Source organism: Penaeus monodon, chromosome 38 (genome assembly GCF_015228065.2).
Source record: "Penaeus monodon isolate SGIC_2016 chromosome 38, NSTDA_Pmon_1, whole genome shotgun sequence".
Taxonomy (NCBI): domain Eukaryota; kingdom Metazoa; phylum Arthropoda; class Malacostraca; order Decapoda; family Penaeidae; genus Penaeus; species Penaeus monodon.
Genome location: NC_051423.1, coordinates 24700214 through 24717713, shown reverse-complemented (window position 1 = coordinate 24717713; position 17500 = coordinate 24700214). Strand labels below are relative to the sequence as shown.

The following is a 17500-nucleotide window of genomic DNA, read 5'->3' as shown; positions in this document are numbered from 1 at the left end:
TATTTTTACATATATAATTTTATAATATATATTTTAATACATAATTCATAATATATTTATTATATATATCTACGATATATATAATAATTGATATATATTATATTTAATAGCTTTTTATTAATCTTTTATAGTACTATTATATTATAAAATATATTATATACATAATAAATATTTACATTACAATAATATAACATATACTATATAAATTTTAATAATACATAATTTTATTTATAATACAATATAATTTATAATGACAAATTATCCAATATATTACTATAAATATATATATATTATCAGAATATAATATATATTACTAATATATATTATATATATATAAATTTATATATATATAACCCAATATATATTATATGATTAAAAATTTATATCTATAATATTATATATCCATAAATATCTATTATAAAAGATATATATGATAAAAATATTAAATTACAAATATTATAACATAAATAAATTTAACTAAATAATAAATAAATAAACATAATATATAATATATATATATATATATAGAAAATAGATATTATATATACTTAACTTAATATATTAAAATTTAATATATATATAATAATATATAAATATATATTTTCTATATATACAAATATATAATATTAACATAAAATATATAGATATATACATAAATAATAAAATACTATACATAAATAATAACTAAAATATCTATTATCTATATATTATATATATAATTAATAATATACAAATTTAAATTATCTATTATAATAAAAATAATATTTTATTATTTTATAATACTATATCATAACAAAAATATTATAATTAATTTTATAAACATAAATATTATATATTAAATATATAATAATATACAAAATAATATAATAATATAATATAATATATAATATACATATAAGATATAAAAAAATAATAAAAATATTATATATACATAATAATATATATATAGATTGAATATATCTATAATTTTAAAAAGATATATATAATAAATATATATAAATACAATATAATCAAAATAATATTTTATTATAAAATTAAATTACATAATATATATATAATAGATATATTAATATAAAATATTTTACCATAAATTTTGTTTTAATACAAATAAATAATAAAATCTTTTATACCAAAATATATAAAATGGGAATAAAAATATATATAATAAAATAAATAATATAAATAAATAAAAATATATCTTTCCTCATAAATATTTTATATATAAGGGAATAATAAAATTAATATAATAATAATATAAAAATTATATATATTTTTATATTTATAGGCCTATATTAACATAAAATAATTATTAATAATATAATATAAATCTATATAATAATAAAATTTTATATTACATAATATAAAATAAATAAAAATTTTATAAAAAAAATATTATAAAATCATAATAAATATAAAATATATTATACAATAAGAATAAAAATAAATTTAATATAAAAAATAATAATAAAACAAAAATAAAATTTTTAATATAAATAAAATTAGATAAATTTTTATATAATAACAAAAATTAAATATATAATATATAGTAATATTATATATATATATAATAATAATAATGATAAATTTTTATAAAATAAAAATTTTATAATAGATTATTTAAAATACATACATAATATATATATTATCCAAATAATAATATAACATAAATTTTTAATATATAAAAATAAATTTTATAATAAGATATTTTAATTACCAAATATATATAACATAATATAATTCAAAATTAAAATTTATAATATATAAAAAAAAGGGAAATATTAATATCATAATATAAATATAACATATCTAAAAGATTATTTATATTTTTACAATTAATAGTTAGAATAAATTAATTTTATTTTTATATAAAAAAATTATATTAATATATAATAATAATTTATCTAAAATATATATATCTTACCTATACAATTTAATATCAATTTTTTAAAAATTTTTATTTTTATAAAATAAAATTTTATATACTCTTTATAAAATATTATTCCTATATATTATAATATATATAAAGTTAATATTTTTATATATTTTCCCAAATTTTAGATATATATATATATATAAAATTTTAATATATAGATATATTTAAGTAATTTTATATAAAATTAATATATACTATAATAAAAATTTTTTATATACTTTTAATGACAATTTTATGGGGAAAAAATTTTTATAAATATACATATATATAACATTTTATAATAAATATAATAGATAAAACCAAATTATATATAAAATTTTATAAAACAAAATATATACCATATTATATAATTATATAAAAGGAATAATATTATAAAATATATAAATATTATATATATAAATAATATACAATTATATAACTATATATATATAATAATTTTAAAATAAAATACAAAAGATAATATATATATTTTATAAAAATTATATAATTAATATATAATACCTAAGATAAATAAATATTAAATAAAATAAAGATTTTATATATAAAAAAATTTAAGAAATAATATAAAATAAATGTTTTTATATATATATATATAAATTAATTTTTTATAATAAAAATATTTATTTATAATATATTATATTATATATAGTAATATATAAAATTATATATCCCTAATATTATACAAAATATATATATAGATAATAAAATTATATAATTTAATAATTTTACTTACATTTTTAAAATAAAATATACCTGTAAAAATATATATATATATATATATATAATATTATAAAATATATTTTTATAAATTATATATGTTTTATATAATAAAAAATTTTTATATATAATTATATATATAAAAATATTTTAATATATATATAAAATATATTTATAAAATGAAATTATTAAATTTTATATATAATAATTTATTATATATATTATAAAATATATATTTATATACCACATAATATTATTATTTTAATACACATAAATATATTTTATATATATATATATATTTTTAATATTATATAAAAAAATATATATATATAAATAATATATATATAAATAATATTTACATACTTTACTACATAATACATCCCATACATACAAAAATACTTTACATATATATATATATTATATAATACCCTATATATTTATTATACATAACATTATAAATAGTAATATAAAAATTTATAAAAAAATATATAAATATATAATATAAAAATATATAATATATAGATAATAATATGTAAATATATAATTTTATAAAAAATATAAATTTTTATAGATAAAAAATTATAAATATATTATATAATATGTAAACGATGATCTTTATTCTGCACTCTGTCCTTTTTCCACATTTTTTGGAAATTTTCAAAGGGGGAAACCTGTTCTTTAAAATTAAATTATTACTTTTTGAACAGCCTTTTAAGTAATTTTTAAATTTTGTTTTTCTCTCATACATAAAAATATGGCCCAAAACCATAAACAGTGACCACGGGGCAGAAAAAAAAGTTTCCCCAAATTGTCAAAGGCTTTTTTTAGTGTCCTGTTTTTTTTTTACAAAAAAATTATATATAAAAACATAACTGTACCAAGCCACGAAATATGCAAAACCAATGTCAAAATAAAAAAATATAAATTAAGTAAATCATGCACCTTTGGTATAGTATTCACATAGTTTTACCATCACTATATCTATCAACATGAATGGGGAAACCCCAAAACAAAATTGTAATAAACAAACCAATAAATCGAAAACAACTACACTAGGAATCCCAAATGGAACAAACCCCAATATCATGCACTAGTTTTAGGACTAGGTTGGGGTTTTTACAGGGTTTTTGTCCCGCGGGAAATTTTGGATCCACTTTGAAACGAAAAAAACCCCAAAAACGAAAGCCAAGCTCCTGCTTGGGAAACCTTATTATAGGGTTATATGTGGGTAGTAAGTATGAAAAAATGTAATATGAGACAAGATTTTTAAAGAAATAAATGTATTATTATTCCCTAAAATTGTAATATGATTCAACTGATTCATACATCACTGCAGATTACATGATGGCTGTTTCAGAGGGGTTCATTTAATTTTTAAATTCACTACAGCTATATAAGAAAAAACAAAATCTGGAAAAGTAACTAGCTGTTTGAATTACAGGAAATCTAAAACAATGGTTACATATTAAGGACTAACACCTCAAAAAAATTGGTCAGCAGTTATGACATATAAGCTGCTAAATCAAACACTCCTGTAAAGAGGCCATTTTCATCAGGACCATCAACTCACCTCCCCGGCCATAATGGAGCCCTTTTTGGAAAGTCCCCCCCGTAGCCGCTCCGGGAGATCAAAATCAAACCCAGCTTAGGGGTTTGCTTTTTTCCCAAGCCTCTGCGGGGCCTGGGGGGAAAAAGCCTTTTATTGGACAATTTCCCCAGACAACTTGAGAAACCCTGAAACGGGCTTAATGCAAACATAAAAGTATTGGTTATCAGAGAATAAGCAACAGAAAAAAACACAACAAACTTGTTATAAAAAATGTCAAATGTTGGGAGGGCATGAAAAAAAAAAAAAAAAAAAAAAAACATTTTCTTTTTTTTCCTTTTTCCTGCATGGCCCAACACTCGGAACACTGCTCATCCCCAATAATATTTTTTTTTTCCCCCTGCTAAAAATTTTGGGGTTTCAAACTACAAATTACACCTCATTAGGACACTGAACTTTCATTCTGATTTTGCGTGGATGTTTTAGTGTTGGTTAGAGAATGTTTATGATGATGGCTGTGGGGGTGGGGGGGATTTGATGGTATCGGGGGGGGTTGAGGGAAAAAGTGGCGGAGTGGGGTAGGGTTTAGTGTCCAGTGTATTGGCTTCCCTTTAACATGGGAGAAAAGCCCCCGCTGTCGCTGGCATTCCCGGGGTTTTGTTCGGGAGAGTGATTTTGCCGGGGTGGGAAACCCCAGGAAGTTGAGGGGGGGCATTATGCCACTATTTGTCAGTTCCCAGGTTTTTTAAAGGGCCCAAAGGCTCTTTAACCCGGTTTCCCGGGCTACTGGCCATTAGATGTGCCTGCCCAAAACACGGCAGTTTTTTACCAAGGCACGGGGGATTGCGGGGGTGGCCCAAAATGAATCCCTCTACGCTTTGGGTATGAGAGCCTCAATTCTCCAAACAACTGGGGTCTAAAAAAACTACGTTTGCTCGGGGATACAGGGTTTTTCCCGGGGTTTTTCCTTTTAAACCGTGATGCAGGAAAACAGGCAGGGTTTTGGTGAAAGGGAACCTTGGCAGGGGCCGAAACAATCCAATATTAATGAATCTTCCTCCAACGGGAAAGTTGAAAGGGGGTTTTTCCCTATTTTCCCCCAAAAAGGCACTCCTTTCCCTTCTTTTCCCCAAAAAGGCTCATGTCCGGCAGCGGGTTGCACTTTTCTTTTCACCTTTAAAAGTGTATTTCCCATTTTGCTCATGTTTGGAAGGCACTGAGGGGGGAATCTCAGACTGTGGAGGGGGGGGGTGGGGGCTGCCTCTGCACTTTTTTTTGCACAAGCAGAAAAACTTCTCCTCACTGTGGGGGACAACATTTTGCCCCCTAAACCAGAATCAGATCGGGGGAAAGACTCCTCTCTTTAAAGGAAGTTTTTTTCAAAAAAATAAACCGTTTTCTCTAAGCGAACCCCTTTCCTTTTCCCTTTCGCCTTTTCATCTTTCCCGGAATCCCCCTTTCTGCCTAAAAGTCTCTTAAAGATCTTTTTTTTTTAACCCTCATACACCCTTTCCTAAAATCCCCCCCCCCCCCCTTTTTTTTTCTTTAAACAGACCTGCCGAACCCATTTTCTTCCTAACACTCCCCAAAATCTCTTAATTTTACAGCCCTGCCTGAGCCCCTCTTCTTCAAAAATTATTTTCCCAGAATTGTTCGGGCCCAGTGCCCAAAACCAGAATCCCTTCTCTCAAAACCCTTTCTTCCAGAGTCCCTGCTGTTCGAGTGACCTTGAAAAATCTCTACGCTAAACCCATTCGACCCAGAATCCCTTCTCTAAAACCGCACAATAATACCCCTTCTATTTTTCTTTTTTTAAAAGAGTTTTTTTCTCTCAAGAGATCTCCCTAAATTTTTCCCTTTTCTAAAAAACAGGGGAACCCTTTCTTTTAAAGTTTACTCAAAAATTTTCCCTCAGCTCCTGAGACCGAGTGCCCCCTTGCCTTTTAAAGGGCCCAATTGCCGAAGCTTTTCCTATGGGAACACCCCTTTCACGGGAAAAAGGGGAAGGGCACCCCTCCTCCCGTCTTCCGCGAAATTTCTCTACTCTCTGCCCCTCCCAAAAGAGAGTTGCTGGGTTAAACTCTTTTTCCCCCTTTCCATGTGGGGATAAACCCCATGCCTCTGCGGGAATCCTTTTTCCTCTGGGAATCGCCCCCTTTTCTTTTTTCCTTATATTTTGGGCACCCAAATTCCCAAGGAGCCGGTTTGAATCCTTGCGTTCGGTTGGCTTAAAAGATTCTTTTTTTTCCTCAAGGCGGTATGACCCTTCTTGATCTGCAGCCTGTAGAGATTTCCGGGCTTTTTTGTGATTTGGAAAATGAAACCCTTTAGTTCCTCCTTGGGAAAATTTCCCAAAAGCGGTAATCTGGGTAGTTTTCCCCCAAAGTTTTGGGGGGGAGTGGCTTTGGGGGGGGCCGCTCTGCCTCCAAACAGGGGCCCCCGTCGCCGCAGGGCTTCGCGGGTAGCGGTCTTCTTGGGGCCCCTTTTTGGGTGTAGGCCCCTGGGGGCTCGAGCTCGGCGACCGCCCCCTGTTTTTGGGGGGCCTGGGAAAGGGCCCCCGCTGTTTCTGGGCATCTCCCATTCGGGGGCTCCCGCCTCATAAAATGCTTCATGCAGGGAAGACAGAGACAGCTCTGAGGTGGGGCGCGGTGACGGCAAGTCGAGGTCGCCCGTGAGACGCGGGGGTTTAAAGGGTTTTGAACTCGGGTGCCCGCCAAGAGAGCGGGCCCAGGGCGGCAACTCTGGCTTTTGGCTTCCCTTTCCCCAAACTTCCCAGTGGGACTACTGAGGTAGGAAAGAATGGAGTGCCTGCTACGTGGCTGGATACCTGAGATCTCCGTCGGCTGAGGCGGAGGTTGAGGTTAGAAAACCGGGCAGGGGAGCTGGTCCTTACCGCCGGCGGAGCAGGCATCGGCAGCGGGGATTGCTGACCTGGCGTGGGCGTCGTGCTTGGGCTGCGTCGGAATCCCACTGTCGGAGGCGCAGACACAGCCTCGTGCGAGCGCAGCGACCCCCCTGTCCTGTGGCGGCGGCGGCGACGAGGACAGAGTGAGCACGTCGTCCGTGATGAAGGCCGACCTGCGCCCGCTGTGGCTGTGGCGACGTCCCCGGGAATACACGAAGCTCGACGCCTTCTCCTCCAGCGGGTGTTCGTGGCGGCGCCCCAGATTGAGCTCCGTCTTCTTGCGCTGCTTCGAGCCGAGGGCTACCACGGCCTGAGGGCGCCGCGGCCCCGACTCCAGGCTGTCGTCGGAGACCGGCGACGACGGAGTGGAGGACTCCGCCTCGGAGGAGAACTGCTTTTCAGAGGGCACGGGTGTGGAGGTGCGAGGGGCGGCGCGGGGGGGCGCGAGGGCCTCCCGGGCTCGCCGCGGTTAAAACTCGCGGGCATGCGGCCCACGGGGAAAACCTCCCCCCACCTTTCGGACCCCGGGCACCCCAAAACCCCTCCTGTGTCACCAGACACCCGCTACCCTCGTTGCTTAACGCTTAAGAACCTGACTGGTAGCCATTCATTATACACACAAAACAATCAAAAGAAATATTAACCATATTAAAGTTTAGATAAAAAACGACCCCAAAAGGGGGAAGCAAAATCAGAATGATACTGCTCAATAACATGTATAGGACTAAAACGCGTTTTACCTGGCATGACCAAAGCAATAAAATATCAACAGGCATAATGTATAGGGAAGTGGGCGTCGGGAGGTCAGGGGACCCTCTGCAGGGAACACTCGAGACTACAGATCTTTTTTTCTTCAGTGAAGAATATATATATAGATGTTCCTTCCGATGCAGTGTATACCTTTGCCACTGCGTGTATTTGAACATATTTTTTGTCATTTTAGTGCCACAGCTACATCATTTACCTTTGTGTATCTTGTTGCAGTTTTAAAGAAATCTCTTTATCAGTATAATTACATTCAAATTTTTATTCGCCACAAAGGGCTATAATTGGGGAAATGGGGGCAAAAACATTTCCCCCGCGCATTTTTTATATATTTAAAAAAATCATTACAAAGAAAAACCCGAAGAAAAAACATTAGCTAATCCCAGGTTTTTTAAAAAGGAAAAAGGGTTTTCCCCCGTACCCATGTATCTTTCAAATACTATTTAAAAAAAGGAAAAAATGACGCCGGGAAATTAAACTCTTTTGGGAAGAAACCCATAATTTATACTGCGGAAATGATGTCATTCTTCGGGGGGAAAAGAAGCCTTTTCGAGGTTTTTAGGCCCAAAAGGAAATGGGGAAATTTTTTCTAATGCCCCGTGTGTGTGTGTGTGTTTGTGTGTTTTTGTGTTTGGGCGTGTGTGTGTGTGTGTTGTGTGTGTGGGTGTGTGGGTGTGGTTGTGTGTTTGTGTGTGAGAGGGGAGAAGAGAGAGAAGAGGAGAGAGAGAGAGAGAGAGAGAGAGAGATGAAATGAGGGAAGGAGAGAGGGAGAGAGGGGGGAAAAGAAAGAGACAAAAGAGAGGAGAGAGAGAGAGACCCAAAAAGAGAGAGAGAGAGACAAAGAGAGAGAAGAGGGGACGAAAGGGGAAAAGAGAGAGAGAGACAGAAAAGAGAGAGAAGAGAAAAGAGGGAAGAGAGAGAGAGAGGGGAGGGGAGAGAAAAGAAAAGAGGAGAGAAAAGAGAGAGAGAGAGAGAGAGAGAGAGAGAGAGAAAGAGAGATTTTCCCACCAGTTTTCTGAGTACTGTAGACAATGTTGTTTAAGATGCCAATTACCTAACAATGCCTGTTAAGAGAACGAAAGGGAAATGCTGACGAAATCGCGAGCAAAGGAGAAAATAGCCCATGAAGTCATTTCAGCTGGCGGGTTCTTAGCGTCCTCCCTTCGCGGTCTCCCCGATCCCAATTGTTCAATAAGCTGACTGACGAAAATTAGTGTCATAAAAAATGTCGATATTCCCCCCAAGTATCTCCCTCCCGAAAGCAGGGGTTCCCCAAGGGACGGCTCCCCGGGGCGATTTCCTATTTTAGAGAGGCCCCCGGGCCCGCCCGCCAGCCAACCGGGCCGGCGTCCCCGCCCCTCCCCCCCCGCCCCCCCTGGGTTTCCCCATGCCAAGGGGCCGGGCCCCCCCCCCCGGGGAAAAGCGCAAGGGGTGTCCTTTGCCCTTTTTTACCAGGGATGGCAAAAAATTGGGCTGACCTATTCTGAACGTGGGCCCGGGGTCTGAACTAAGGGAAGGTGCCTTTGCGAAAGGGGGGAATCACAGCTAAAAATAAAAAAAATAAACGAAAACCCTTAAAATCCCACTACAGTTAAATATAATAAAATAAATATATTTTAAATAAAATTATATATATATAAAATAAAAAATATAATATAAAATATTTATTTTATATTAAAATTATATATAGAATTATATATTATTATAAAAAATAGATATATAATTTTAAATAAATATAAATATATATAATCATAAGATTATAATATATATATATAATATAATATATAAATAAAATATAAATAATATAAAAAAATATATAAATATATAAATATAAATATATTGTAAATTAAAAAATAAAAAAGTAAAAAATTAAAATTATATAAAATTATATATAAATAAAATTTTAAAAAAATATAATATAAATATATAATATATAATATATATTTTATAAATGATGTAAATTTTAAACACAAAAGTAAAACAACTCAATAAAATAACCTCGATTTTGGAAAGCTTTCCCCTTTTGCCCGCTAACCCAAATACCCAAACCTTTTCCCATGACTTCCTAAAGGCCTTTCATTAAGGATAAGTTACCGCGCGAGGAGTAACTAGGATTCGGAGAATCAGCGGCGATACAGTATCACTAATAACAAGCCCATCGTTAATCAGATCCCCTTGCTTCCCCCCTTCCCTTCCCCCCTCCCCCTCCACTATCGCCCCACTCCCTCTCTCCTCTCTCTCTTCCCGCCTTGCCCTCCCCCTGCTTCCCTCAACACTATGAAAGGAAAAGCTAATCAATAAGGGCACGGGAAGAGCAACACCTACAGACTCGCCCTTCTCTCGCTCGCACCGCGTCCCGGGAAATCGCCCAAGCCGTGGCGATCAAAAACAACCAAGACACTAGAGACATCGCAAAGGGGCTACCTCGACCTCTTCAGTATGTACAAGTTACATTGTTCTCCTAAAATCAGGGCGCAATTTCACATCACGCGTCTGTCACTAAAAGCACTGTTCACATTCCATCGTTTGCTTTGACGCCTTTGGCAGCGCCGCCTTCGCCTGACTGAACGCCCTTCCTAAAGATAGAAGAATCGGGACGGAAGTCGGCGCGTCGCGCCCGCAGACTTCTTGGTCCCCGAAGTTACTGTTCAGGGAGTAGGGCGAGAATCGTTTTAAGTCACATGACGGGTGGACTTGCGGTTGGGTCAGGAATAAACAAACAAACAAACAAACAAACAAACAAACAAACACACACACACACAAAGGATGTGAAGATGCAATGGTCTGATGTATTCATCATTGTTTACCTTTTTACAAACGCATACGCTCATAGTACTTTATTTATTCCTCATTCGTCTTAGAAATGTTTTAAGGTGGAATTTGCTACAATTTATTGTTTTAAAGCACGTATTTATATATTCATACCTTTATATATCTTCATTTCATACCTTATTTGTCTGAGTTTATACTTCTCCCATATAAAAATTCCACTAGAACTTTTTTCCTTTCCTTCATAAGGATCCCTACAATGCTGTATATAAGGATCAGGAAATGGAAAGTGCCAGACTGACGTAAAACGAAATCTGCGAGCAGATACTTGGCGTTATGACCCCCTAAGGGAGCCCCGAGTGAGACCCTGGGCGAGGTCCCCAGGTTTCCTACGTGTGTGTAGACCAGGATGTCTCGGACGCGGTCTCGGGTACGCGTGGCAAAAAAAAAGGCAGTTCCGCATCGGGCATGGCGTGCGTTAAGTCCTCTTCTCCCGCCCTGAGGTAGGTTATCATGGTCGCCTGATAGCCCCGCGTTAGCTTTCTAATAAGCTTATGAACTAAGGTATCAAATTATTAGCTTTATCGATTATTGTTGTCTAACTGATTTCCATAAGGGTTATTTATCTATCTAACGTTTTTTACTTCTTTGAACTCGTTAAGCTGGACATTGTGCCTGTGACCTTGGAGAGTTTCGGGTTCACGAAGCAATGCATTTTAAAAAATGACATAACTACGCATGCCTGGTAGTCTGTGTCTGTAAACACGTCTAGGCTGCTATTTTTGCCTCGGTTTGTGTCTGAATATGACTTGTGTTTGACTGTGGATCTGTTATGTGTATCTGCCATGCTACAAGTTTGATTCTGACAAACTAAGTGTTGGAAAAACCTCAACTGCCTCTACGGAACTACTAAACAGGAGCCTGACCAGCATCCCCTGCACGAGGGTCTCTACACAGGAGGGTGTGGACACTTACGAAGGAATAAGGGGCGACACACGATTAAGTTTACATTATCTTTTTTATTTACAATGTTTCAATAAGATGAGATCACGTGAAAAATTATATATACAAAAATTACAATGGGGTTAAGCTGCCAATAAGCCGGTATCGCTGATGGCTGCACATGAAGGGAGAGGCGGACATGAACGACACAAGACAACATCTTCTCCGGGAGTCTCACTTGCGTCTCCCATATGTACCTGTCCAGTCGCGTGGGTGCTCGATGCTGCTGCGGCCGCGGCAGCTGCAGCGCCCATCCTCGGAACCCGCCGCGGCAGGATGGGCGTGGTCCGAGGGTGCTGCTCCTCCGCCGCCGCTGCCCGACGATCCACCGGTGATGGCGACCTGGCCGGAGACCGGGCGGGAGAGGCGGCCCGTCCCTTGGGCTTGGGCGAGGGCGTGCGGGACTTGGGCTGCGGCACAAGGGCGGGGGCGAGGTGAGCTGTCTGGCTCTTCGCGGGGCGCTCGGGCCGTCGTAAGTCGTCCTCGTAGCAGCGGTGGGAGTTGAAGGTGCGCGTTGTGGGAGACTTTGCGGGCGGCGCACGAGGCTCCTCGGCGCCCACGGGGCCGGGCGGCGGGTAATCTGGAGGTCCCTGAGTATGATGAGGGTGAACATGAGGTGAACATGACGGGTGATGGTGATGGTGGTGATGGTGGTGGTGGTGAGGGCAGACTGAACAGGGTCGGTCATGCGTTAGCGTGGACACGATGGAGTAGAGGGCAGAGCAGTGCTGGCAGGGGCAGCAGGGCGGGGGGAAGGCATGGGTGTGGTGCACACTCGGCTCGAAGTAGCGTCCTCTCGCCTCCTGGTCTCCGGCGTGGCCGCGCTCCCAGCTCCCCGTAAGGCCGGAACCCACCGCCGTGTAGGGCGGCTCGGCCCCTACCCTGTGCCGCGCCCTGCCGCGCCCCTCGGGCCCGGGGCGCCCCAGGGGAGCATCGTCGGGAACTTCCATCATCTGGTCGCGCTGGCCAGAGTCTTCCTCCCGCAGAGTTGAGTGGAACTCGTGTGGCCGCGACTCCCGCGGCACCTGCAGGTCATTGTTTTGTAGAATGATGTGCGCCGTGCTCTTGCAGCGCCGCCCGTAGGGCCGCTGCTGCTGGGGGCGCTGCGTGGCGCGATCCAGACTCCCGGAGAACGTGAGACTCCGCGTGGCGACCTGGTCCCCGGGGCGGCTGAGGTCCATCAGGCTCCGGGTGTAGGCCGGCGCGGGCGACGTGGTGGCGATGCTGGTGGCGGCGGCACTGGCCGTTGAGGGGGCGCCCCGGCCGGCCGCGGTGTCCACCTGGCTCGACAAGGGCGGCCCCGCTCGGTTCAGCGCCAAGGAGTTGCAGATGGCGCATGGAATTAAATGCTGGGCGGCAAGGGCGGGGCTGGGGCTGGCTGCCGAAGGGGCGTTGTACGTCATGGTGAGGCCCTCCCGCCCACAGGTGATGGAGCACTGCGCCCCATGCTCAGAGCCCCACCGAAAGTGCTCCACCGGCTCTCCGCTCGCCATCAGAGGCCGCCCACTGACAGAGGAGGTGGAGGTGGGCGTTACGTGGGCGTACTGGACGGGAGCCATAGACGGAGTGCCGAAGGTGAAGTGCGCCTGGAGTGTCAGTTCCCGGGAATAGACGGGCGTCTGGCTCTTGCTAACATCCGGAGGGGCCGCAGTGCTTCGACGTGACACTCCCCCATTCTCCATTGCTAATGTCCTTGTTTCTTCCTAGTGGTGCCATATATCAAAATACACCTTGGAGTTTCCCTACCGGCGTCGAACATCATAACGACACAACGCGAATATCATAACGACACAAGAGCGGGCACTGGACATGGGTTTCCATGGCGGCGCGCGAAAGGCGGGCTGGCACGGCAGCGCGCCCGCCCCACATGCTCACTCACGCCCGCGTCGCACCTGCGCTCGTCTTGGCCAACGGCGAGCGCCTCAGCTCAAACCATCACACGCCAAACAAAGCAAGGGTTTATGGCTTTCTTTTCTGCCTCTTTTCGAAGTAACACATATCACAGCTGCTGGAGAGAAAAAGACGAGGTCACAACCGAGGACGCTCAGTGGTGGTTGATGAGGAGCCGGATCGCGTAGGAATCCACGGAGGAGCGTCCATTGTACCAGTAGAGGAGGAGGACGAGAATCTGCAGGAACAGGATCGGGACGGTCATGGTGCGGTCGGGGTTCTCGAAGAGCGCGGCCTGGGGGTCGTATCGCGCCCCCGAGTGCAGAAGGGGGTTGGTGGCCACAAGGGCGTGGGCCTGGTCTGCTCCCAGGGTGCAGCTCACGTCGCTCAGCCACATGGTACCCGCAGCAGTTCCACTGCCGACAGGAGGAAACACGAGGCGCCACGCTAATAATCCTTCGCGTCGATCACCCCAAAGGCTGCGTCGTCACGCAGACGCTAGAAAACGGATTTTCACAAGCTCGAGGTCGAGGTCCACGCCGAGGACCACTCCACGCGGACGAATGAAGGAAGCCAATCAAGCCTCTTGTAAGCAAGTCACACAAGCCCGAGTACAGGCTCGCTCTCTCACTGCTTTGCGCCGAGGCTCCAACTAGTCATTTGCTGCCGCAACCTTGCACCCTCAGCTTATATAGCCGGCCGAGCAGCGCAACGACTAACAGGAAATGGAGCTGAGTCACCGCCGCATATGTCAAACGTTGTGACCCGACGGACACGTGCTGCTGCTGCTGCTGTTGTTGTTATTTTTTGTGTGTGTGTTTGCTTTGCATGTTAACGCATGCACCCCGACTGGACCAACAAGTGGACCGCGCACAAGGGAGGCGAATTTTGTTCTACATAAAATATTTTCTGAGACTAAGATTGTTGGATTTAGAAGTATTAGTATGGATATCTCTCCATTCTCTCTCTCTCTCTCTCCATTCTCTCTCTCTCTCTCTCTCTCTCTCTCTCCATTCTCTCTCTCTCCCCTCTCTCTCTCTCTCTCTCTCTCCCCTCCTTCTTTTCTCTCCTCTCCTCTCTCTCTCTCTCTTCTCTCTCTCATTTCTCTCTCTCTCTCCCTTTCTCTCTCTCTCTCTCCTCTCTCCTCTCTCCCCCTCTCTCTCTCTCTCCTCTCTCTCTCTCTCTCTCGCTCTCTCTCTCTCTCTCTCTCCTCTCTCCTCGTCTCTCTCTCTCTCTCTCTCCCATTCTTTCTCTCTTCTCTCCTTCTCTCTCTCTCATTCTCTCTCTCTCCTTCTCTCTCTCTCCTTCCTTCTCTCTCTCTCTTCTCTACTCTCCTCTCTCTCTCTCTCTTCTCTATTCCCCTCTCTCTCCCCTTTTCCCCTCTATTCCTTCTCCCCCTCTCTCTCTCTCTATTCCCTCTCTCTCTCTCTCTCTATTCCCTCTCTCCCCTCTCTTCTCTATTCCCTCTTTCTCTCTCTCTCTCCCATTCCCTCTCTCTCTCTCTCTCTATTCCCTCTCTCTCTCTCTCTCTATTCCCTCTCTCTCTCTCTCTCTATTCCCTTTTCTCTCTCTCTCTCTATTCCCTCTCTCTCTCTCTCTCTTTTCCCTCTCTCTCTCTCTCTCTCTATTCCTCTCTCTCCCCTCTTTTTTCTCTTTCCCTTCCCCTCTCTCTCTCTTTTTTCCCTCTCTCTCTCTCTCTCTATTTCCCTCTCTCTCTCCTTTTCCTCTATTCCCTCTCTCTTCTCTCTCTCTTTCCCTCTCTCTCTCTTCTCTCTCTCTCTCTCTCTCTCTCTCTCCTTCCTCTTCTCTCTCTCTCCTTTTCTCTCTCTCTCTCTCTCTCCTTCTCTCTCTCTCTCTCTCTCCTTCTCTCTCTCTCTCTCCTTCTCTCTCTCTCTCTCTCTCTCTCTCTCATCTCTCTCACCCCTCTCTCTTCTCTCTCTCTCCTCTCTCTATTCTCTCTCTCTCCTTCCATCTCCTTCTTTCTCTTTTCTCTCTCTCTCTCTCCTTCTCCTCTCTCTCTCTCTCTCTCCTCTCTCTCTCCATCTCCTCCTCTCCATTTCTCTCTCTCTCCGCTCTCCCCCTCTCCCGTCTCTCTCTCACTCTCTCTCTCCCCTCTCTCTCTCTCTCTCTCTCTCTCTCTCTCTCTCTCTCTCTCTCTCTCCATTCTCTCCATTCTCCTTTTCCTTCTCTCCTTCTTCTCCTTTTCCTTTTCCTTCTTTCCTTCTCCTTCTCCTTTTCCTTCTCTCCTTGTCCTTGTCCTTCTCCTTCTCTCTCTCTGTATATGTACATGTATATATATACAAATACATGTTATATACATACATACATACATACATACATACATACATACACACACACACACACACGCACAAACGCACACACATACACATATATACAGATAGATAGATAGGTAGATAGATAGATAGATGGATAGATGGATAGATGGATAGACAGTTCTAGTTCCCTCCTTTCAGTTATTCACTTTTTTCTTCCCTGTCCTCCCCCTTCCTTTTTTCTTGAGTGCTCAGCCATTATCCCAGCGGATCAGGCATTCGACCGCCAGTCCAAAGGCAGTGTTACTTACAACCCAAGTAAAAAAGAAGAGAAAACTGTTCAACGTACTTCAACTACACCCTAGGATTAGATGCGACGAAGAAAACAGGACAAAGTCTACTATGACGCTTGAACTGTATCCATGCGCACGCACGTACACAGGAATGTGCGTGTGTGTGTGTGTGTGTGTGTGTGTGTGTGTGTGTGTGTGTGTGTGTGTGTGTGTGTGTGTGTGTGTGTGTGTGTGTGTGTGTGTGTGTGTGTGTGTGTGTGTGTGTGTGTGTGTGTGTGTGTGTGTGCGTGCGTGCGTGCGTGCGTGCGTGCGTGCGTGCGTGCGTGCGTGCGTGCGTGCGTGCGTGTCTGAGAGAGAGAGAGAGAGAGAGAGAGAGAGAGAGAGAGAGAGAGAGAGAGAGAGAGAGAGAGAGAGAGAGAGAGAGAGAGAGAGAGAGAGAGAGAGGGGAAGGGGAGGGAGATGAAGATGGGGTGAGGAAAGAGAGAGCGAGAGAGGGAGGAGGCAAGAATGAAAGGAGAGGGAGAGGGAGGGAGGGAGGGAGGGAGGGAGGGAGGGAGGGAGGGAGGGAGGGAGGGAGGGAGGGAGAGAGAGAGAGAGAGAGAGAGAGAGAGAGAGAGAGAGAGAGAGAGAGAGAGAGAGAGAGAGAGAGAGAGAGAGAGAGAGAGAGAGAGAGAGAGAGGAAGGACGCAAGAGGGAGAAGAGAGAAAGGGAGGAGGAAGGAGGGAGAAGGAAGAGTGAGGACACAAGGCATACAAGAGATATGAAAGAGAACAGAGAAACAGAGATGTGAAAGGAAAGTGAGAAGAGAACAGGGGTACGACAAACAGGAATAAAACAAAATAATAAAAAAAAACAATAGTAATAATAATAAAGAAACAGCGCATAAACACACACAGCAAAGCTGGCCTCACTCTTACAAACTTCAGTTCCAATTAAGCCAAGATAAACCCAAGCACACGCAACGCAAGGAAATTCAGAGGTTGTTCACAAGACGTCAGGCGCGAGTTACTTAACAGGGTGAAATATTACGTATTCCAACGCGGCGAGAAGAGAACAAAACACAGTGCGAGAGAGAAAGAGATCGAGAGAAACTCCCAAAAAGAAAGAAAGACCAAAAGAAAGAGAGGGTAGGAAGGAAAATCGGGAGAGAGAAAGAGATCGAGAGACACCATTAAGGCTAATGACGTATGTGCGCCCGAACAAAAAAACGCTCCTCTCACGTAAACACCCGCATCCTGCCCGACCTGTATTTACGTGAGCATCCTCTAAGCGCCAGGTACGAAAAGGACGGACAATTAGACAGAAAGAGAGTGAGAATGAGACTGGGGTAGAGGATGGGGATGGGGAGGGGGTGGGGTATAGAAGACAGGGTACGGGAGACAAGACAGGGAAGGGAGAGTGAGAGGG

The 17500-nt window shown here is 41.0% G+C and overlaps 1 protein-coding gene across 1 annotated transcript in view; it reads right to left on the bottom strand.

Annotated features, from left to right (window-relative positions):
• LOC119596803 (serine/threonine-protein kinase N-like) overlaps positions 1–17500 on the bottom strand; it is a gene marked incomplete in the record, with an annotated part of 199060 nt that overhangs the window by 11620 nt on the left and 169940 nt on the right. Inside the window, 1 exon segment of the mRNA XM_037946131.1 lies at positions 4221–4241. Coding sequence (XP_037802059.1) covers positions 4221–4241 — 21 coding nt within the window.